This window comes from Pseudorca crassidens, chromosome 9 (assembly GCF_039906515.1).
Source record: "Pseudorca crassidens isolate mPseCra1 chromosome 9, mPseCra1.hap1, whole genome shotgun sequence".
Classification (NCBI taxonomy): Eukaryota; Metazoa; Chordata; class Mammalia; order Artiodactyla; family Delphinidae; genus Pseudorca; species Pseudorca crassidens.
In genome coordinates, this window is record NC_090304.1 from 77813564 (window position 1) to 77837169 (window position 23606).

Consider the following 23606-nt stretch of genomic DNA (forward strand, 5'->3'; position numbering starts at 1 on the left):
ATTGTTAATTCTTTAATGTGTCTACTGTTTCTTGAAATTGCTTCTGAACATCTGTCCTTTTCTCTGAGTAGAAAGCCTGAACCTACTCGTGGTTTCATATTTTCAAATGTGATCTTACCTGTCTTTTGTCAAGTGATAATTTTGAAAGGTCTTCATGACTTCCCAGAATTCCAAATTTCTTTTCTTCATTTCTCTTTTAAAGATAGAGAGTAAAATAGGTACAATCACTAATTTTACATTGGGAATTATAAAACGAATTTCACTCTTTCTTTATTCCATATTCTAAAAGCCATCTGGTCCAATTCTCCAGCAAGTTTCAATGAGAGAAACATATTCTTATTCAGGTCTTCCCTTTGGTGAGTACTTGGACATTTCCTTTTGGAGACTGAATTGTCTTGGGTTGCAGCTCTAATCACACCTGTAAACTACACACTTAATAACATTAAGTAAAGTGAGGGAAATTTTTGCCACTCAACACACTGAGTTCTGTAAGTTATACATTTGGGAGAGCACCAAAGATGGCATATTTTTCCAAAATTCCTATACAAAATAATGATAATACATTTAAAGAGGGCTTTAGAATTCTCAAAGCACTTTTACATATTTATCTGATTTGATTTTCATGATGTAGATGCAATTTTTATTCCCATATTACAGTTGAGGAAATTGGAGCTCTGGGAGCTTAACTTGAGAATCTCACGTAGTAAGTAGCAAATCATTCAATAATAGAATCTTATAGCTGCAAGGAACTTTTACAATCATTTGGCTCAGTTGCTCACCAGTGTAGGAAAACCTATAAATTCCTAATGTTGGTCAGCCAACATTTATTGATTACCTGCAATGATGGGGAGCTCACTATTTCACAGGACAGCCCACCACTCTGTTGGGCAGATCTTGTTGTTACAAATTTTATTTACATAGAACTAAAAATGAACTATTTGCAACTTTTGCCCATTGCCTCTCTTCCTATTTTTGAAGAGAAAATTAAATGTGCTTCCTCATTAAAATTGGGAATTGGAAGCAGCCAGCTCCTTCACGTCCCCATAATATGACACCATATCCACACCTGTTCCCTTCCTGGCCTTCCTCCTCTGGAGGTATCTAGTCCCTCAGTGCTCCTGGATATAGAGTTCTGTCCCCTGCAGAGTTCCCTGCTGAGAGTAACCTCCCCACCCCCATGCATTCCACACAGCATTCCACATGCTCCACACATTTCTAAACCCACTGTGATTGTTCTACTCCTTCATCTAAGCACTAGACCTCTTCACTTTCATGGCTTCTTAAGATGGTACTGCCATCTTAAGATGGCAAGAAAGATGGTATTTCTTTCTTGAACTACTTAACGCCAAACCTGGTCTCCCATATTACATGTGATCAATTGATTTCTGAACTTTTCAATGTACGACTTACTTGTCTGTCAGATTCCCCCAAGTCATAATCAGCTAGCTGTATAAATTGAACATGCAAAAAATGGAAGCTGTATAAATTGAAGTATATAAATATACCTAGCTGTATAAATTGAAGGTGAAGTGAGGGACATGTAGCCACAACAGCAAAAATGGGGCCCAGAATAGCTCTCCCTTTCAGTACCCACTCCAGATAATGTAGTACATTATTTTAGTTACATTTCATGAATTTTTCTTATATTTTTAAGCAGAAATGCCCAGTGTTCTCCTAATAAACAGACACAAGCCAAAGGACTGCTCTGAGCTAAGTGACTACATTTGGGAATGGATGGACATGTCATCACAGACTGCTTCTTTATAAAGGGATGTGGCACAGTGGTTATAATGGTCTCAGCATTTAAAAATATACTTTTAAATTATCAAGTCAAATCACCTTGTTCATTTCCACATCCTCCTGGAAACCTTTTTTATGGCCCTGGAACAGCTCAGAAATCCATTTTTTAAGCCTCAGTAGGAGATAAAACAGGGACTTTGGACTTGGCACCAGGTTGAAGGGAACAGGAAGAGTTCTTCCTTCCTCAAAGTAGGAAAACCAAAGTTTGGCCCTTGCAAATTTCCACTCCACATCAGCATCATCCTATACAAATACATATGACAGTTCAGCAAGGAAATGCGTAAAAAGAATTACTGGGATGCTTCTAACATTGCGTGACTAGATGGAAGTAATGATGCCTACAACACTCTCAGGCCCCAAAGACCACTCCAAGATTTTTTCAAAAATGTTAAGGTACTATTCACACACTCTTTCCTAAATCTGCCTAAAATTTTATCAGGCTTATAGATCTATAGATCTCAAAACTTGCATGTGTTTATAAATACATTGAAAGATATAAATGCATTTTCCTACATTCGAGAAAACACTAGGAAAAATTATTCACTTTTTTATTCTGCAACAGATCACTACTTTGATTAATTTGGGAGACAGACCAAGATTTCTGGAATAAAGATGTACACTATCACTCTGAGTTTGAGAAAGGGTCAATTCTGAACATCACTCAAAACAAGATTTGGAGAATAGTGGTATTCGGAAGCAATAATTTTTAAAATAAAGTATAAATTCATGCTGATATAGTATTTCTAAAGAGTTTGTAAATAATAATAACAAATCACACATCATTTCTCATCCTTACGCCTTACTATACCACCACACCCATAGATATTGTGTTTGGAAGCAAAACATTAAAATTTTCTAGATTCCTGTATATAAAGTATACAAAAATATAGATATTCTCTACAGTATATATAGTATATAAAGAAGTATGTAAAAAGGGAAAGAACAGATGGAAAGCAGTCTATACTGTCGCCACCAATACTGAGTTGATCCCTGGAATAGTTAAAACATGCAGCACATAGTATACAAATGTATAGAGATTATACCTCAATTTCCTGGAATGAACTGTTGATCATTGCAATTAACATATTTAGCAAAACAATAACCATTGTAACATTATAGACTCCATAAAGAACATAACCGATGTTTTCAATGAATTTGTGATTATAGTTGATGACCACTGATTTCACTTCAGAAAGTCCAAATATAGCCCAAAACAGTGTCTTAAAACTCTCTTCCACTCTGGTGAAAAAGAAGGAGAGAAAGGAGATGATAAAGTGTACAAATAAACAAAAATGGTACCATAATAAAAGTGAGTTGATTTAGTGTCTTTGAAAATTATTAGATATTCATGAGAAAACTCTTTACTTCCCTGAGCCTCGTTTTTCTTTTCTATAAAATGGGTACAATAATTATTTATTTCTAGGATTGTTGCAAGGATGAGGAAATATTGTGTATATGAAGCACATAGCTCATTATTTGGAACATAATAAGCACTCAGTAAATGTTAGCATAATTACATAACCACAGATATTAACATTTAAATAATCCATAGTTGTGGCAATGGAAGTGTTAAATGTATTACTTAATAAAAGATAATGCTATCTGTTAGAGTCCTTTTGGGTTTCCTGCTCATCTATACTTCAACTAATTTCCAATAAAAAGATTACAATAGTATGTGTCTTAAAGGTGTCTTAAGGAAAATATGACAATATAAATACAGTCGATGTTACCAAAATCACTGACATGTCTTACATAGGAATTTCAATGCTTTAAGCATAATTATTGACCTTAAACTAAGCCCCTCTGCTTAGCCCAGGTGGTTTAATTTCTCTCATAAACTGAACTTTACAGGAATATGGGTAATAGGTTATGCTTCAGTCAATACTTATTGTAACACTGAATACCTAACATTTGAATAATGTATTCCAAACACACTTTATAAAAAACATGTGTCTATGGTGAACATAAGTTAAAACTCTTGTCACTATTGATAAATTGGATTGTCTCAGTGATAAGATCCAACAAATTGAATTAGGAAGCAGCTGTTCTCATAGTCAGCATCCCAGGAGTCTGTAGTAAGCAGAAGGACACAGCAGTGAAGAGCACAGATGTTATAGTGGACAAGGGACTATGTCCTGGCTTTTCTATCTATTAGCAGCTATGCAGTGTTCAGCACATCATTTAACTTTTCTGAACTTCAGTCTCCTTTTTTTCTTCTGAAACAGAGATAATAAAATGATGTGTGTGAGGTAGTTCCTAGCCTTAAAAATATTAGCTAAAATTACTTAATATTACAGAGGTTGCCTACATTATTGAGTTCTTCCAACCCATTTTAAAATCCTCTCATTTTGCTAAAGAGTAACTGGAGATGAAGTCTTTACCAAAACATTATTTATGCCATGGATGCATATGAACACTGTTAAGCTAACATTTATTTAATCGATGATCTCCATGATCAAAATATCTGAAAGCACATACGTTGTGAAGGCTTCGTTTTGCTTTGCACCAATGTAGTAGGAATAGAGGTTGAACATCCCAATCATAAAGGCCACAAACACCATGATGAATATGACCATGAACTTGAAGATGTCTTTCACTGTTCTTCCAAGTGATATCTGCAGAGGTCCAAAGCTTTCATTTGCTGGTAAAATGTAGGCTATTCTGGAGAAACTTAAAACTACAGCAATTGCATAAAGACCTTCAGATATAATTTGAGGATCAGAGGGGTCCCACTTTATCCTGGCTAGGAGAAAGGAAAGACAAGAGTTATGGTGAGTTTATTTAAGTTTTTTACTTAGGTAACTTCTTTTCTGGGGTAGAAATAAAATTACATTAGCAATCCAGTTCCTGACAGAAGTCTTTTATCTTAAAGGGCTTCTTTAAGTGTCAGGTGTATTTGAGCTTCTGAATTTACTGAGAAAATTACACCCCTGGTTTGCTGGAAGTTTTCCATAGGGTATAGCATAATGGTTAAGAGTACACATATATGTGGAATCTAAAAGAAAAAAAAAATGGTCATGAAGAACCTAGGGGCAAGACAGGAATAAAGACGCAGACCTACTAGAGAATGGACTTGAGGACATGGGAAAGGTGAAGGGTAAGCTGGGACAAAGTGAGAGAGTGGTAGTGTGTATATGGACATATATACACTACCAAATGTAAAATAGATAACTAGTGGGAAGCAGCCGCATAGCACAGGGAGATCAGCTCGGTGCTTTGTGACCAGCTAGAAGGGTGGGATAGGGAGTGTGGGAGGCAGGGAGACGCAAGAGGGAGGGGATATGGTGATATATGTATATGTATAACTGATTCACTTTGTTATGAAGCAGAAACTAACACACCACTGTAAAGCAACTATACTCCAATAAAAATGTTAAAAAAAAAAAGAGTACAAACTGTGGACTCAGCATATGTAAAAATTCCAATACCTACCTGTCTATCTATCTATCTATCTATCTATCTAAAGTCAGCTGGAAGAACTGGTACAAATTACTTATCTTAGTTTTATTTTCCCATCTTTAAAAATGAGATAATACTGCTTCTACCTCTGTCATCTGTTGTGAGAATCCAGTAAGTCAACATACATTCAGTGTTTAGAAACTGCTTGGCACTAACTAAATGATAGCATTTACTATTTAATCTTAAACTATAATAAAAGAAAAGAAGGCCCTAAATACATGATATCATTATTTAATTTTAAACTGTAATTACACTATAATGTAATTTGGGGCTTTTGGAGTTATTTAAACTTACTAAAGTAATTTATATTGGTCACTCAAGTCTATTTTTATCATAAAAATGTAGTAATTATTCACTTATGAGTTCTTCTAGCATTATTACGTCAGGTCATCAAAAACCTAATTAAGAAACCATTATGAAGAAAAGCAGTGTGTAGGAAAGAGGAAAAATATAATTATAAATTTGTATTTGCTTATTTGCTGAGAAGTGGTATCAGGAAAGGATACAGTAAACTAATAAAAGCACTTTCCTTTTTTATAGCACTTTGAATATAAGTACAATATATAAATAGATAGTTCTGACTTTAAAATTCCATATAATAAAAATTTTTGTTATAAAATAACGGCTACATTCCCTGTGCTGTACAATACATAAAAGCCTTACATTATGCACTAAAAGTTGTTAATTAAATATTAAAAGAAATATTAAAAAGAAATAATAAAAAAGAAATCCCTATGTGATATAGCCAGTAAAACCCATAGAGATGTCAATTGACTGTTAACTGACATCTTAACAGAGGATTTGAAATAAGTATTCAAAGAGAATCTGTTTTCCCCACTCTAGGTTTCTACAAGGAGAGATTTTCCCTAAGTAAATAACTGAATCGATTTCTATCACTTAGTCACTTTCCTCCTGGGGAGGTGGAATGACTTATCTGATTACTAAACTGGGGTGGAAACTGAGCATACTTGGTTCAGCTCTGCCCTCTTTTTTCTTGAGAATTTTCCTCTGGTCTTTCATGGTGGAATCTCACATTATCAGACACTTGCTGCCATACCCCTCTTTGAGGAAGACTGCCCTGTCCATACATCTGCCTAAGCCTGAGGTTCAATATTACTGAGCCAGCTGGCTAATAAACTCAGAATTATGTCATCCACCCTGAACTTTGTCATTATTAGAGGTGATGATCTGGCCTCCGTGTTCGCTTTTGGTTTTATCTCTCATCTAGTTTCAAAGACTGGGTGAGAAAAAGTGGTGTTATTTATTGGGGGCCCTCTAGAGCCTCCAATGATTCCTTTGCTTTCAAATAGTTTATATGTCTTAAATGGAAATAGTACTTAAATGTATACTATTTTTAATGGACAAGAGGAAAAAAATAAATCCAAGACATAATACAGGCATTCTCAATGAAGTTTGGTGGTTAGCCAATTAATCCCAGAGATAAAGTGAGATGATTCTTGTGATTAAAAGAGGTTTCCAGCCAGAAGAAATATCAAGGGAAGAGGTAGAAAGCATGCTTCTTCAGATACAGATACTCTAAAGAAGCTGGAAACTGACCAACAATTTTATGAGAGCTGAGTAGTAATCAAACTGTTACTGATGTCTACTTTTATAAGAAAATTCTGAATTTTATAAACTTACATTGACTGTGTCCTATAAACTCACCCAAATTGTAGTATTTCACATTGTCTCCCAATGTGACTTTTGTCAAATCCTTCAAAGTATCATTTGCATCAATAATGCTCTGGGCTTTGGAAGCATGCCAAAATGCCATGAATCTTGCAATGAATGATGCTGCAAAGATTGCCAACATTCCAAAATCAAGCATATTCCACAACTCAAACAAGTACTCCTTGGGGCCTTGAGTCCAAATTTCTTTACATTCAGTCCATATCATGCCTGTATTAGAAAGAGGTTAAAATATCAATCCAACTTCATTCCAGCCTTAGCTCTTCAATAAAACAAAATAAATTTGAAAGATCTCAGGCTGATATTCAAAACCCTTCAAAATTTGGCCTCATCCCACCCATCCAGCCATAATTATCTTGTCCCCACAAATCCTAGAGTCCAACAATATCAGTGCATTACCTTATAGCAATGTGACAAATTTCATCAAGGGCATTCAATGTTTGATTCAATGGATCAAACATGATTTGATCCATTAATTCTATACATAAAAATACATTAATAAGATGTTCAGTGTAGGGTTCTTTATAACAATCAAACCATACAAACACACCCACATTCACACACTCAAAATAGAAGTAACCATGGGACTTCTACATATGGGATATTATGCAGCCATTTCATATAATATTTTAAATAGTGGCCACAGGAGTGTACCTCCCAGACCTCCAACTACAGGAATTTAATTGGCCATGGGCCTCAGCTACAGCATTCTGAAAACTACTGCCACTTTTGCCCTAAGGTCATGCTTCCCATTTGCTGCTCCCCAGTAGTGACTGAGGGCAGTCCTTCTTCAGAGACATGGGACTCCTTTGATGGCTGACTTTGGCTCAAGGATTTCCTGACGGCCTTGTTAAACTTTCTTTAGACTGGATGGAGATCTAGGATACTTCTACCCTACTTTCCTTCCCTCAAGATAAGACTTGCATCCCAGTCTTACAGTCCTTGCAGCTCTCTTCAGTTCTCTACCATTTTCTCTCACGTGGAATTTCCTTAATAAAATTGTTGAACGTTAAATCCTGTCTTGCATATGCTTCTTGGAGGACCTGGACTAATACACATTGGAAAATGTTTATGTCATAAACATTCAAGCATGCTAAGTAAAAAATGTTATATATTGTATGACTTTATGTTTAAAACAAGTATAGTAAAAGACTAGAAGTAATTACAGGAACATATTAATAGTAGTTGTCTCTTGATGGTGGAATTATTAATAATGTTGCATATTCACTCTAAAACTTAATGTGGTACTCAGGAAGGAGCATAGGTTTTGGAATTAGACTGCCGCAGATTTGAGACTTTGCTCTTCCACTTATTAGCTGTGTAATCCTTGGCAACTTATTTAAACTTTCTAAAACTCAATTTGGAAAATGGGGATGATAGTAGTTTGTACCTACTTCACAGGTTTGTTATGAGACTTAAATAACACATGTAAAATGCACAGCACAGTGCCTGGCACTTGAAAAAATAACTAACATTGATTGAGCATTTACTATTTAAAATTTCCTATGTCTGGCACATTTTCTTTTTTCATCTGAAAAATCGTACTTTATTAAAAAGAAGTTACTTTACCCCTATTATCTTTAGATCCCTATGCTCTGATGTCCCACCTCCTCCTAGAGCCATCTGGAGAAATACAAGCCAAACTCCAACAATCCATCAAAGGCTACCACCATCAACAAGTCTCCATGGTCCCCTAGCTGAAATTAATCTTCTCCCCTTTCTCCTACCAAGCACCTTCCCCAAGTCCCCACATTCGTCATGAACCTTTATCACAACCTGCCATGTGAATGACTGTAGAGCCCTTCAGGGGTTTACAAAAGCCATGGTCTCCACTCTTCCAACAGCTTACTATGTGCTTTTCTCAAAATGATCATTCACTGTAGCACACAACTTACTTATTTGGAATTATTCAAAATTCAGAGGAGACTAGAATTGAATTCATATATACTTTAGTAGATCAGATTTAAAACAGGACACACTACATGTGTACACTCATGAACACATACGTGCACGCACACAACTATGAGCAGGGGTGAAAAAATCTGAGGGCAGCCTTTTTTTGTGGTCCCTGGATTCCTGCCAGCTTCCTCAATAGGACAAAAGGGTAGTTTAGAGTAACTGAAGAATAGGAATGAAAGGGCGGTTTAAATTCATATCATTTAGTTGTTTTCAAAACTTCTCTCCTTCTTCCTCCCACTTCTCCATCTTCTCTCTCTTTAAGATGTACAGTTTTTGGTAAAAAATGATATCTCACCAAAGCTTAAAAAATAAAATAGATAGAGCGAACTCTTCTGTTTGAAGGAAGAGTTCCCATCTTATTTCCCCTGTGGACCCCCAGGAGCTGCCAAGCATAGATTGAAATCCCCCATCTAGTCCAACTTCTCCAGCAAGCAGGGGACTTCTCTACAGGGTTGAGCCTCTTCTTGAATTCGTCCTGAATGACTACTTCTGAAGACGGCTCATCCCATTGTTGACTTTTTAGGAAGCATCCCTTCACTGTGGACCTGTTAGTGCTAATTCTGCCCTTGAGAGAAGAGAATGAATCTGCTCTCTCTGTCTTTAAATTTCTTAAAGCAAAACAGAATAAAACAAAGCACAAACACCTGTGCACTCATTAAATCTATGCTTCTACAGCAGAGGCAGGTTTCCCACAAAGCTAATAAAATTTAACCTCCAAGATGTCTTATCTGCCCAGGCTCCTCCTAGGGCTCTGTTTTGTCTTCTTTTTCTCTAAATGGGGCCCTCCAAATAACTAAACTTCAGGTTCCACAATCCCAGGGTTCTGCCCTACCTCCGCCCTCCAGAGTAAGCTTCCACAGTTCCCACAAGTGCTGTTCCCTGGAAGAGCCACTCCCTTTTCTGGTTGCTTTCAATTTGGGATGCTCCCTAGTTTGCCAATTGCCTGCAGATGGGATGTGGCCAGAGTGTGGAGCAGGAATGTAATTACGGCCCTTGCCTGGAGTCCTCTCCTTCTGTTGAAGGGTCAACCCAGCATTGCATTTGCTTCCTCAGCAGCTCACACTGGATGTTAAGTTAAAAAGTGCTCCTTAGGTGAAGCGTCATCAAGCGTGTCTCCCCCCTCCCTGTGTTCCTGCTACACTTCTCATTGGTTTCAGCTTGCCCTTCAGCCTTGTCAAGATCTCCTGGAATGTCAATTCCATCATCCAGCCTTTCAACATTTTGTCTACTAAAAATTATATAAATTTGCTTTCTGTGACCAATAATGTCAGTCTTTTCTCTCAAGCCAACTAGCATCTTGACCTAACTAGTCCACTTCTTATTAATATTTCCAGAAAGTACAGCAACTGTCTTTCAAGAATAACTTCAAAAAGAAAAATAAATACCAGTGTCAGAAATTGAACCAGGAGTCTAACATATGCTACAAAGTATCAGCTGTCCATTCTGAGTTGTTCCTTGTCTTCCCTTTAAATGAATGCTGTGAGATCATCTCTGAATCTCAACCGTAAAGGTTATCCAGCCAGTTGTTCCAAGGAAACGGCTTTTATTCATAAAATTAAAAGTTAACATTCTTGGTTTAGGTTTCCAAGTGAAAAAGGAAAAACTTCCAATGTTTATATTAAAATATTAGTATGAGGAGAGTCAATTAGTTTTGATAAAGAATAATGTGCATTCATTGTATTTAATCCTCTTACATAAAATTTAATGTTTTCAAAGTTTAATCTTGAACTGAAGTGTCATATCTTGCTTAATATGTTTTCAGTAGGAAATAGCACTTCCATATAAAACACATGAACTCTTAATGAAGAGTTTAATAGTAATCATAGTTATCTGAAATTTATTAAACATTTCCTATGTGCCAAGTGCTGTAATATGTACTTTAAACATACTAACATAAAACAAAACCTATAACATATAGGCTCTTAGCTTGAGGTAAAGGCAATGTCCAAATGATTATTCTTATTTTAAATCAAATATTCAAAATGAAATGTAATTTATTTCTTATAGCATTATGTTATAAGGTAAATATCAATTAAATTCGAAAAGAAAAAGTGGAAAATCAAACTCTTCTTTATCTAAGGTTTACTTTAGTGATGCAATTCACATGTTAAGACACTATATTTCTCCTTGGAACATTTCCAGGAAATGAAGAGATTCAGAAGTTTTGAGTAACTCTCAATGTTGTTGAATTACCTCATATGCATTTAAAACGATCATATGGTAATTTGTATAGTGCTTTGTAGTATTTCAATGGATCATCCTATCAGCCCCAGTATGAGGAAGCCAAGAAGACAGCCCCTGCCCTAGAAGTGATATAAAACTGACTGCAGATGCTTCTCCAGATCACTGGAAGAAAACCAAGCTTATGGGCTACCAATGGTTTTGTATGAAGATTCCTTGGGCCTTCTTCTCTTGACACTCTCCACATTACACCCTAGGTGACTTCATGCATAGTCAGGGCCTTATGAAGATTGCTGAAACTTTATCCACAGCCTGGCTTCTCCCAGGGGTTGCATTTTAGCGGACATCTTCAACTGGAAATCCCATGGGCACTTCAAAGTCAATCACAACCCAAACTTACCTACCAGCTTTTCATTCTCCCAGTCTCAAGCATGATCTTCCCTCTATATTCTTCTTCCTAGAGACTTGCAGTCACCACCTAGTAATCCAAGGCAGAATCCACAGTTCTCCCTTTCCATGTACAATACATCACCAAGTTATTTGAAACGTATCTTTTAAGAAGCTCTCAACTCCTTTCCCCACGCCCTGACTTCTGGCACCATGTTCCTCACAGGGATCACTTCAATTGTCTCTCAGCCTCCACACTCACTCCTCCCCAAAGCCACCCTCTACCTCACAACCACTGTGATCTTTCTAAAATGTGATGGATCACATCACCAACAGCTGAAAATCATCCTCTGGCCATGTCACCACCCTTATCTCCCATCACCCACTTCCATAAGTGAACCTGCATTATAGCCGGACCTAACACATGACTTTGCAAATGAGGTGCCAGCTGTCGACCTTTGCAACCCCTGGGAGAAGCCAGGCTGTGAATAAAGTTTCAGCGATCTTCATAAGGCCCTGACTATGCATGAAGTCACACCTTTGCATCTAACATTTTGCATCCATACCTCGTAGTGTCCTTACTCCCCATAAACACTCTGTAGGATTAACATGTCCTTATCTTCAAAGTCTCAGATTGAACATACTGTTCAGGGAGGCCTCCTTCGCCCTATCCATACCCCACCCCATTCAGATTTAGATGCCCAATCCATGTGTGTTCATAACACCCTAATAGCTCCTCAGTTACAGTATGTGTCACATAGGTTTTCTTTATTGATTTACTTATTGACCTGTCCCCTCCCCCCAGACCTAACTTCCTTGACTATAAAGACTGCATTTCATTCACTTCAGTATCATCATTATCTAATGAGGGCACTTTGTTAGACAGCTATTAGGTAGGTAATAGCTACTGACTTTATTCATTCATAAATATCCAATTGAAATATCTTTCATTTGCATTATATTTAATGACAAGCCATATGGATGAGTGATTCTAAAGATAAATAGCATAGTAATTAAGACCACATTCCCTCTGTATCACTTAACATCTGGGAGATCTAAAGCAAATTACTTAATCTTCACATTAATGCTGTAGTGTAGACATTATTATATGACAGATTGGACCACTAAGGCACAAACAGAGTGTGTGATATGATGTATGTAAAGTGATTTGAACAGTTCTTGGTACATAACAAATGTTCAATAGATGTGAGTGGCTACTACCTTCAGTTCCTATTAAATTGCAACATAAAATCATGTGGTTATTTTTAAACTTGAAGTCACAGCTCTCCTAAAACATGAATGGCAGTTTTTCGTCACTGGCAAGGTTTGATTCATACTATCCTGTTCATTTTCTTCCTGAGTTTTTCTTAGAAATCTAAAGAGCATGTGACATGTGAGAAGACTGTGGTACTGATAATGAACCCAAGATAACTGTGCTTTAAAAACAACAACAAAAAAACATGCTATGTGGAGCATTGTATCATGCTGTATACATCTGTATAACTGATGTGTGAGGGAATCAGTGTCATTCAGTCCTACTGCTAAGGCTGTAAAAATAAGTGATGACAGAAAAATCAGTCTTTACCTATTACCCAGGAAATAATGAGCATCTCCATCCATGAGAAGCAGGAGGTTTTCATCCTGAACAGCTGTTTTGCATTATCTGTGCTGGTTTCATTAGGAAGGAGTTTGGTGCCTTCAAATCTGTCAGCTGCATTCATGACTAGTAGCCCCAGAAAAATGGTGAAGGAGGCTGCATGTGCTACAAACTTCATGAATGGGCCACGCATTATCTTCCCCATCTGCCACAACACACACCAAAAGAAAATCTTAGCTTTGTTCTGTACATTTTGCAAAACACACATGTGTATACACAAGAATAAATATCTGTGCACTCCAATCTTCTCCTAAGATAATTATGTACCTTTATATAACTAATAATAGAAAAATAATTCCTTATGCTGATATAAAATTTTGGTCATGTTGCTCAGCTACATATGCTGATATTCTGGATTGATAGTTAAATAAATTAATTTCTATTAAATGATATTTAAGTTCTTAAGATATTACTGACAAAATATTTTATGAATATAATAATGACAAAAGGCAGAGCATAGTATCACCATTACTCATAAAAAAAAAACTAATTTAGTGGGTGTGAAGTATTGAGGAAGCAGCAATGAAAATATTAACCTGAATCTGCTTTACAGTGTATACACCCTTGGTTGATGTTTGTCTGCTTGTTGTCCTCATATGCATTTCACTGACATGGGTGCAAATCAGGCTTCAAGTGATGCTGTAAATGGAGTAAGAGTCAGGAGTACCAAGAAGAGAACTCCCAGCCCAGGACAGGACAGCAAGGCAGTTCCCATCACGTACTGGAAAGATGTCCTGGAATGACACTGGATTGAAAAAAGTCCAAGTGTCTTTTTTTTTTTTAACGTCTCTAAATCTTTAAATATAGGATAGGAGCAAAAGGTTAAAACATTTGGTCTCGCATTGGGAAGGGAGTTTTGAGGAAGAATGGGTGAATTCACTGGAGCTGGCCCAGGCGACGGAAACCGAGTAGGGGGTGGGTCTCAGGTGCAGAGGCTGGAAATGGGGACTCAATGGGAGCAGTTTGTAAGGGTGGCTGTAGGGTCTTCAAACTGTTTTTTATATTTGCAGAAGCCTATTGGAAATCACTTTATATTTGCTGTTCATAGGCTTCGGGAAAAGGTTTAAAAAAAAGTTTTGTGGGGTTTTTTGGCTAGAATTGCATCAGTGTGGTAAGAAATGCAGATTGGCAATTACATACATCTCTGGTCACATAACCAACACATTTTAGGTTCAGGTTCCAGTTTCATTCCCTCATTAGCTGAGTAGCAATGAGTGAATTTCCTAAATTATGTGAAAGTCAGATTCTTCATATGAAATATGGAGACAATAAAAGCTCTTGTGCATCTATAGTACAGGAATCATTTCCATCTGAGATGCACAAATCCTAGCTGGGGCAGAGGGATGGTGTGTGCCCAGGATGTGTCTCAAGGGCTCTGTGTATCCCCTGTAATGGTTAACAAAACTCAAATACAAGTATGCAAGAATTTTTTCTTAGGAGAGGGCCAATAGCTTTCGACAGCTTTTCAAACGAGTTTATTATTACAGAAAAATGTAAAAATTAATAATAATACCACCAACACTTGGCCAGTACTTTTATGTACTGTTTTAAGTGCTTTACCCTGTTAATTCCATGATATAATTACAATACAAAGCAGTATATGCTGCTGAAATGCCCATTTTATGGATGAAGAAACTGAGGAAGTGAGGTCCAGAAACTAGCTTAAAGGTCACACAGCTTCTAAGTGGTAGAGCTGGAATCTGAACCCAGGCATACTTGTTTGAGTTAATGTTTCTATTTGGTTTACAAAACAAGTTCATATTTTCTCTTTGAAGTACATATATATGTAAATTCTTAGAGAACAAATGGTTCTAAGATTTTAAAAAGCTAAATGCTATAATGGAAGGAATGCAATCAATGTTCTCTGTTCCTACACACTTTATCTGTCTATATGGTTTTCAAAATCATAAAAGTTAGAGCTAGGATGAATCACATAGTTTAGTCCCTTCTCTCTTGATATTTAGAATCTTAGGTCAGGCAGAATACCAGGGTGTGTATGTGCGTGCATGCATGCATGTGTGAGTGTGTGTGTGTGTGTGTGTGTGTGTGTGTGTGTTTATCTAGATCAATAGATCAACCGCTCTATCTATCTAGTTTTAAGCCAATGGATCTATACAGTTAGATATATTGCAGGCCCAATCCAAGGTTACTTTGTAAAAGGTTGCTGTAAAAACGTTGTCCAAAAACCATACTTCCATAAGTAAATGCTCATTAGATTGAATCAGAGTACTTTCTGTGTTTTTTTAAGATCTTGTTTAAATAGAACTCTCAAATAAAGTTAAAACAAATGGGAGAGAAAGTAGGCTTGATTTTTCTTTTGCCTATTGTCCTTAGCAATGTTTTCTAAAAAAATATGGACTATTAAAAACTGAACATTAATGCGACTTTAATTTCTTTTTCTATGGTGTGCCACATATACAATTTTAATTCTACATTTGCTTTATATACAATTTATTGTAATCATGGCTATTTAATCATGTTTTATATAAGATTTAATCAAGTGTACAAGATTTATTTAATCATTTATTGCAAGGTTCAATATCTTCCTGGTGAAAAGAGCTATTATTATAAATATTAAACCAATTTTTTAAAGTTCTCAGTTTATTTGACTGTTGTGGAAAACTGGGATTGGGGCATTGACTATTAGTAGTAAAATCTATGGAAAACTTATTTATTCCCTGTTTTGTTCAGGAGAGAATCAGAGGCGGCCTTCAAAATACAGAATTACGAAAAACTCAAGAGAGCACAAATTAAAATAGGAGAAGGAGAAGAGAAAAGGCTGGAGACATAAAACGAGGTGAGAATAAAGCTACCCACATTAGAGTGTGCCTCAAGCTTGAGAGGTCTGGAACTTGAGTTCAGCTGTCTGGACACATCTAAAGTCAACGTTCAGTTATTCAGGGCATGGTATCTGATCTGCCCCTCACTCCTGACCTGCCTCACCTTCCTTCTTCCCTGGGTTCCTGGTTCTTACACAATATGACTCCTTTATTTTATTCGGAAGGGAGAGAAGAGAATCAAACCAGGTACTTTTGTTGCTTAGTAAATATATACTACCAAACGTAAAATACATAGCTAGTGGGAAGCAGCCGCATAGCACAGGGAGATCAGCTCGGTGCTTTGTGACCACCTAGAGGGGTGGGATAGGGAGGGTGGGAGGGAGACACAAGAGGGAGGATATATGGGAATATATGTATAGCTGATTCACTTTGTTATAAAGCAGAAACTAACACACCATTGTAAAGCAATTATATACCAATAAAGATGTTTAAAAAATAATAATACATAAATAAAATTTAAAAAAACAAACACATAAACAAAAAGATGGTTGACAGGAAACTAAAGTGGTGTGTTTGGATAATCCTATCTTCTATTTCTTATTACAAATCACTGAGAGTTGTGTTTCTCTTTAAACTAAAGGAGATTCTGGTACCACTCAATGGACTTTAGGAACTGAAATGAGTTATTCATTTTAGTAAAATTTGTCATCTATATATTCTGTGACGTAAACAGATTTCTAAAAAATAACTGTAAAGAAAAATTGAACAAGGTGAAAAACTGATGTACCTGGAAAAATGACTGAAAGTAAGCACTGAAAGAAATACCTGCTTTTAAATATTATATCATACTCTTTTTAAGTATTTACTGATGATCAAATAACTACCAAATACCAATAGTAGCAGAAAATGTTGAAGATAGCTTAAGCCAAAATGATTTGAAATCACAGCATGACCTATTTTTACTATAATGAGTATAAAACACATTTGGGTTATGGTGGAAAAAGAGAACAAGTAAGGACAAAAAGAATTTCTTGAAGAAAAGAGCAGACTTGAGGAAAGAAAACCAAACTTTAAATAGAAACAAGAACTCTGTCAAGGTGCATATGCCTGCAATTTGATCTCGCTTAATTTTCATGGATGCTTTGGAATTTTTTAATATTTTAAATAATATTTTAAATAAAAGCATCAATATAGCTTGAGCAATCTCCCCCCTGTTTAAAAAAATCAATTCTCTAAACTGTAAATAATATTTATATATATTACCAAAGGGAAAAATGTAAAATAGATTTTATCATCATGCTTCAAACATTAAATAACAGTAAAATAGATTTTACATATGAAAAAAAATACAGTGTCCTTGACAGTGTCCTTTTAATTTGATTATTTGCCTCAGGGTTCATAAACGAGGGTGGAAAACATACCAGAAAGAAACATGGCCAGGAAAGAAGAAATAGTGAAGGAAATCAGGTTAATTAGGATTCAATCAAAATTTAAGAAATGTGCAACTCTAAGGACTGCCAAAACTAGTCTGTCAAAACACCAAACACTCTGGAAGGCATTATGCTTTTGAACTCACTGGATATGGGGAGGCACAATTATTCACCTTAGAAGAGAGATTATAATTTAACTGATCACAGAGTAATAACAAGGATAATTCCGAACCCCCCCCACTTCCCCCCCCCCCACTTTTAATTCAGGTTAAATCTCTGAAGTAGAAGCAGAACAGAGACTACATACATAGATGTAGCTTATGTTCTAGTTAGGAGAATTAATTCTTTTTTCAAAGTGGAATCTGTCATTCCTATGAAAAAGGGAAGAAAAGAAAAATCTTAACTTTCTAGAAAAAAATCCATGCTATAAATTTCTAATTCTAGTAAATATCACTATTTTCATTTTATTTTCCTCCTTTATAATTTATTTATAAATATATAAGGCCAACTTTTGGCCTTATATATTTAAGGGAAAAACATTTATAACGACAGATTTTACCCTCAGGAGAAAATGCCAAGTTTCCAGCAGTTCCTATCATCATCAATGGAAGTAATTATGAAGTTCCCACTATGTAAGGCTTTGCACCAGCTTCCTACCATAAGCCACTTAATAACATTCCTGTAAGGTTAAAGCACCAAATATATGACTAAGTAATAATAAGAAGAAAATATGTAGGTAATGGTGATATATGTCTTTGCACCCACATGTTACAAATATTTGAAAATGAGTCATGCCCAGATTTAACAACAGCAAGTGATTCAACTGGCATATCGACATGGCACATAAATAGATGGTCCAGCAGACATTTCAGCCACATAGCTTTAGAGTTATTTCAGTCTGACTCTAAGAGTTGAAACTTTGACAATTCCAGAAATGTGGCTTCAAAAACATGCAGAATAAGATTGTTGGCAATGCAGGGCAGACAAATCTCTATGCCTGTTAACAGAATGACAGGTCAACATTTTCCAAACTTCTTCTGTCACACTAATGAAAGGCTACGTCCATCTGAACAAATTAGTTTCATCAAATCCTGGTCAGAGTTTGCCAAAAACAAAAAAACCCCAAAAAACAGGCTATCTTTGTTGTCAGGTTACAATGTATTCTGTCCTTAAAACAAATAGTCTTCATTGAAACAAGCATTATAGTAATATTTACACAATTGCCTTTTATTTATATTAAGATTTATCTGGTCATATTCGCTAAAATAAATACAAAACAAAAACTTTCATCTCAAAGTTTGCCAGAGGAGAAATAACAAAAGAAAACATGTTCTTTTAGGGTGTTATTTGAGATATCTGCTCAATGCATACCTCATCAAAAATGTAAAAATATATGCATAGGTGTAACTAGAGAGAAGACAAATAGGAAATATACTGAGTTTTTCTTTCGCATATTAATAGTGGTAATATTACAGGTGAATTTTCTCTTTCCATTGCTTTCATTATTTCTTATAGCAAATATATGTTATTTTTATAATATTAAAAACAATAAGATTATTTAAACCCAACTCTGACTTCCCTGAAATTTTTATTTGGGAAATAGAATTTTCTTTGCTTAACTGGCTCTGATATATAAACCAGATACACTACTAGGAGATAACAGAGGTGCAGGCTTCACAGACATACCTTGCTGCATGGAGCAAACCAGTAAATGAGAGCCAGGAAAGGCAGTCCGATGGCAACGGCGAGGACCACAAGAAACTTGACTGCCGTGGTCTGCTGCCGCAAACCGGAAAGGTTCTCATACCATATGGACAGAAGCTGCTGTTGACAGTTTGGATGAGCTACAAACTAGCAGGGGAGTGACAAAACATTTAACAGCTTGCTTAAAGATTCAGCATAAACTCTTTTCTTGCATTCTAATATTATGTTCTGTTCTTGCCCATGAAAAATATTGTTAGAATTAAAGAACAAATGTAAAATATCCAACGGGCAGGTATTAAGCAAGATGGCAGGGGGTTCTAATATGTATTACATAAATTCAAAGATTCCAACTTTTGCTTTATGACTAATGGGTTTTCTTTCAAAGCACAAACAAATTTTGGAAATTTAATATTGGAAAATGATTCATCAATATTTTACAAAAGGACTTTTATGATTATATGTTTTTTCCATCTAGAAGGAGTGATATAAAGATCCTGCTAGATCAGATGTCTAAATACTTTTTTTTTAAAGTATATGACCTTTTCTGCACTGACCTAAAATGCTAAACTTATTTTATACTAGGCTCCCATTTGCATATGGGTCTTTTTCTGGACTGCCTATTCTATTCTACTGATATTTCTTTTTATTCCTGCACCATAAACTCTTTCAATTAAGAAAACTTTATAATTAAATTTAACTCTTAATTTTTCAGAATTTTTTATTCTTACATATTTATTGCTTACAAATGAACCCTACATATGACAGAGAGCTGCATTATTTAATATACAAAAAGCAACAACTCAAAATAACAATTGGTAAAGAATATTAAAAATTAGACAAAGGACAGGTTATATAAAGGAACTAAAAATGTTTCTTAAGGATGGTTAACCTGGAAGATAATTAAATCAAGATACAATGTTTGTCTTCTCAGAATGGTAAGGTTTAATAATACCCATTATGTAGCACAGGGGGATCGGCTCGGTGCTTTGCGATGACCTAGAGGGGTGGGATAGGGAGGATGGGAGGGAGGCTCAAGGGGGAGGGGATATGGGGACATGTGTATGCATATGGCTGATTCGCTTTGTTGTGCAACAGAAACTAACACAGTATTGTGAAGTAATTATACTCCAATAAAGATCTATTTTTAAAAAATAAAAAAATAATAATACCCATTATGAGTGGAAGAAATAATCCCTCTCACATACTGTTGACATGTGTAAACTGGTGTACATTTTTTGAAGGGAAATTTAGCAAATGTTTTGAAATAACAAAAAAAATAAAGAAAATAATAAACATCCTTAAATAGTAAACTGACTAAATGAACATAACAATATAAATAAACATAACGATATGCAGCCTTTGAAAAGATTAAGTGGATGTTTATTTACTGATATGTGAAGATGTCCAAGGTATAAATTTATGGAGCGAAATATAATATTGATTAACCACTCTCCGTTAAGAATTGAGAAGATAGAAAGATGGAATGTCTATATTGTTTGAAAGCTTACCATAAGTCTGTGTTACTTTTATTAGAAAACCTACCTTTAAAAACTGTTTTTTTAAAGATATCTTACATAACCTAAGAAAGCAGTCAAGGATAGGGGGCACCACATGAAGACAGAAATAAAAATACTCCACAAATAAAGATGAAGGAGATTCAAATGCTCTAAAGAAGGAATAGAAGTCATTGGTCTGGAATTGGAATATATTAACAAATGGGAAAACCGAGTTGGGTCTTAAATAATGATGTTCCTATCCTATAACAAATGCCTTGTAGTTTGAACACACAAAGTCATTTTTGTATCATTAGTTAAGTAAAAGAAAGTGTCAATCACTGCATAAACAAGTCTAGGTTTTAAAGACTGGCATTAGTGTAGGTTAAATGCCTCACAACCAGGCACTTAGAATTGTTAGAGAACCTACCTAGTGCAATTAATTAGAAAAAACCAGCTCAATCTAATTATGCCAACCCTTCACCCTGATTTAGCACCAATAAAAACTGAAATAATGTAAAAGGGGCTTCAGGCCTGACCTTACTTTTTTTACGTCATATTTAATGGCAAGTTTTAAACGGCTGAGATTTGGACGACCGTGATCTCCACCACTGTGGTGTATTTCAACATCCCCATTCAGAATGGCCTCTACTTCTTCGGTATTTCTGCACAGATCGAGGAGTCCAACAACAAAATCTTTGCACTGCATTGACAGTTTTTTGTAGTCATTCTAGGAAAGACAAAGCAAAGCAAAAAACAATAATGTAGAAGTAGCAAATTTTACTATGTTATGCTGCAGAATTTATCAGTGATTTGATGGTCTGTAGAGGAAAAAAAACTCTATTTTTAGGTTTACTATTCTTTTAACATCTTCAATTGCTGTTCTGCTGAGTGATCTCTGAAATATCTTAGCACAATAAAGATTTTCTTTATATTCTGAAAGAGGAAATTTGTCTAAAACATAACCAAAGTTATCAAAAAGTACTGCACTGTGCCAAACTCATCTACTGATTCAGGAGAAATATAAAGTAAGCAACATTTCCCACAGCATGCTCATACTATGTTGCGTACCTATATCTCTTATGTTCATAACTTCATCAGCTAGGCATATAATATATATTTGCTAGACAAAAGCAAACATATATCACTTATCTATTTACTAAATTGTTACCGAGGAATTTTATGTACCAAACACAGGGTCAAAAGACAAGATCTAATATAAAGTCTGCAAATTGAGATTCTTCTTTGGAGAAAAGGAAATTTAATGAAAATGCTTTCACTGTAATTTACTGCTGATGAACTAATGGTATTTTGGGAGGATTTAGAGAGTACAGATCATATTTAAACACCAAAAACTCATTTTGAACTTACATACACCATGCATTCATTCAGGTCTTTGATATTTCCTTCCTCTTTATTCTCTTACATTGAAATAAGGCCATTTATAACCCAATGTTAATAAAGAAAACCTATTAGTTAGAACTTGTTGCATTCCAAGTGGATCATATCATTTAATCTTCACAGTTGCCTTGATTCCTTAGGTTAAATAATATGTTCAAGATCATGCAGCCACCAAGTATCAAAATGAGGCTTTAAATGTAACCCTGTTTTGCTCTAAACCCTTTGCCTGTAAGAATTATGCCACTTTGTCTTTTTGTAGAATGCTTCTCTATTTTGATCTATGAAGAACTGGGAGGCAAGCCAGGGAAATACTAGTCCCATTTTGCACATCAAAAAACTAAGGTCCCAGGCTTCCCTGGTGGCGCAGTGGTTGAGAGTCCGCCTGCCCATGCAGGGGACACGGGTTCATGCCCCGGTCCGTGAGGATCCCACATGTCACGGAGTGGCTGGGCCCATGAGCCATGGTCGCTGAGCCTGCGTGTCCGGAGCCTGTGCTCCACAACAGGAGAGGCCACAACAGTGAGAGGCCCGCGTACCGAAAAACAAAACAAAACAAAACTAAGGTCCCTTGAGGTCACTGCCTCCATGGCAGAGTTTACTCTTAAAGCCAGCTTTGTAGGTTCAGAATTGGTTGTCTCCTCCATCTTGAAGCCACCATTGTGTTGTAGGATAAAAAGATTCCTTGCAGGGGGAGTTAAGATAGCAGAGGAGTAGGAGGACATGCAGTTCATCTCTCCCCACGATGCATCAGGAATACACCTATAGATGCAACAATTCTCACAGAATACCAGCTGAAAACTAGCAGAAAACCTTCAACACCAGAAGGGACTATAAAGATCCCTGAATAACTGGGTAGGATGAAAAAAAGGAGGGAGAAGGAGGAGGAGAGGAAGTGGGATGGGACATGCACCTCGGGGCAAGGGAGCTGAAGCAGAGGAGAGATTCCCGAATTCAGGGAAACCCCCACTCCAACAGGGAAATCAATTGGGACAGAAGGGAAAAGCATTTGAGGCTGTCAGAAGAGGGTGAAGCGGCCGATCTACAGCAGATGGGACACAGTGAGAAATATACAGGTGGTCTGTACCACAGCCCTATGTGCCCCAGACTGGGATGTGTGTTCACAGGTGTTCAAGGGGGCTGGGAGCTGGATTGTGGGGATTGGAGAATAGACCTGGAGCGAGAACTGCTGTTGGCTGTGGGGAGACAAACTGAGGGGACGGGAGGGAGGAAATCCGCAGCAGGGAATGCCTATGGAGGAAGACTGGACTGCCATGGAAACAGGGCGCTATTGCAGGGGGAGGAGCCGCTACTGTAACCTCTCTCTCCCCACACACTGGCACCAATAAAAGAAGCCTTCTCAGGGCTGGCCCTCACACGCCTTATGCTGAGCACCAGAAAAGGCCCTCACTGGGCCATATCTCTTGTGCCCGTGGCCACCAGCTTCCCTGTGCATTTGGTGCCACCAGGGGTCCTGTGATCCAAGCAGCCATACCACCTCTGCATCCCGTCCTCACAGGGGCAGACCCAAGAGCTCCAAGGCAGCCTCAGGACCAGACTCCTGTGGGTGGACCACAGGGAGAGGTGGGGATAAAACCAAAGCTGAACCTCAGGAACAGGGTGACTAAGGAAGAAGATCAAAAATCTTTCCATCAGCTGTTCAAGCTGC

General features: G+C 36.6%; 1 protein-coding gene across 6 annotated transcripts in view; it reads right to left on the reverse strand.

Annotated features, from left to right (window-relative positions):
- The window catches only part of TRPC6 (transient receptor potential cation channel subfamily C member 6), a 116157-nt gene that overhangs the window by 9843 nt on the left and 82708 nt on the right, over window positions 1-23606 (reverse strand). For 5 of the 6 annotated variants that reach the window (XM_067750798.1, XM_067750802.1, XM_067750801.1 and 2 more), the window contains 8 exons: window positions 21084-21269; window positions 19029-19193; window positions 13061-13277; window positions 6925-7158; window positions 4279-4543; window positions 2844-3039; window positions 1840-2043; window positions 119-193 (listed from right to left, as the gene is read on the reverse strand). In XM_067750798.1, the coding sequence (XP_067606899.1) occupies window positions 119-193; window positions 1840-2043; window positions 2844-3039; window positions 4279-4543; window positions 6925-7158; window positions 13061-13277; window positions 19029-19193; window positions 21084-21269 (1542 nt within the window). The remainder of the gene's footprint in view (window positions 1-118; window positions 194-1839; window positions 2044-2843; window positions 3040-4278; window positions 4544-6924; window positions 7159-13060; window positions 13278-19028; window positions 19194-21083; window positions 21270-23606) is intronic. The other variant, XM_067750799.1, reaches the window with a different exon arrangement.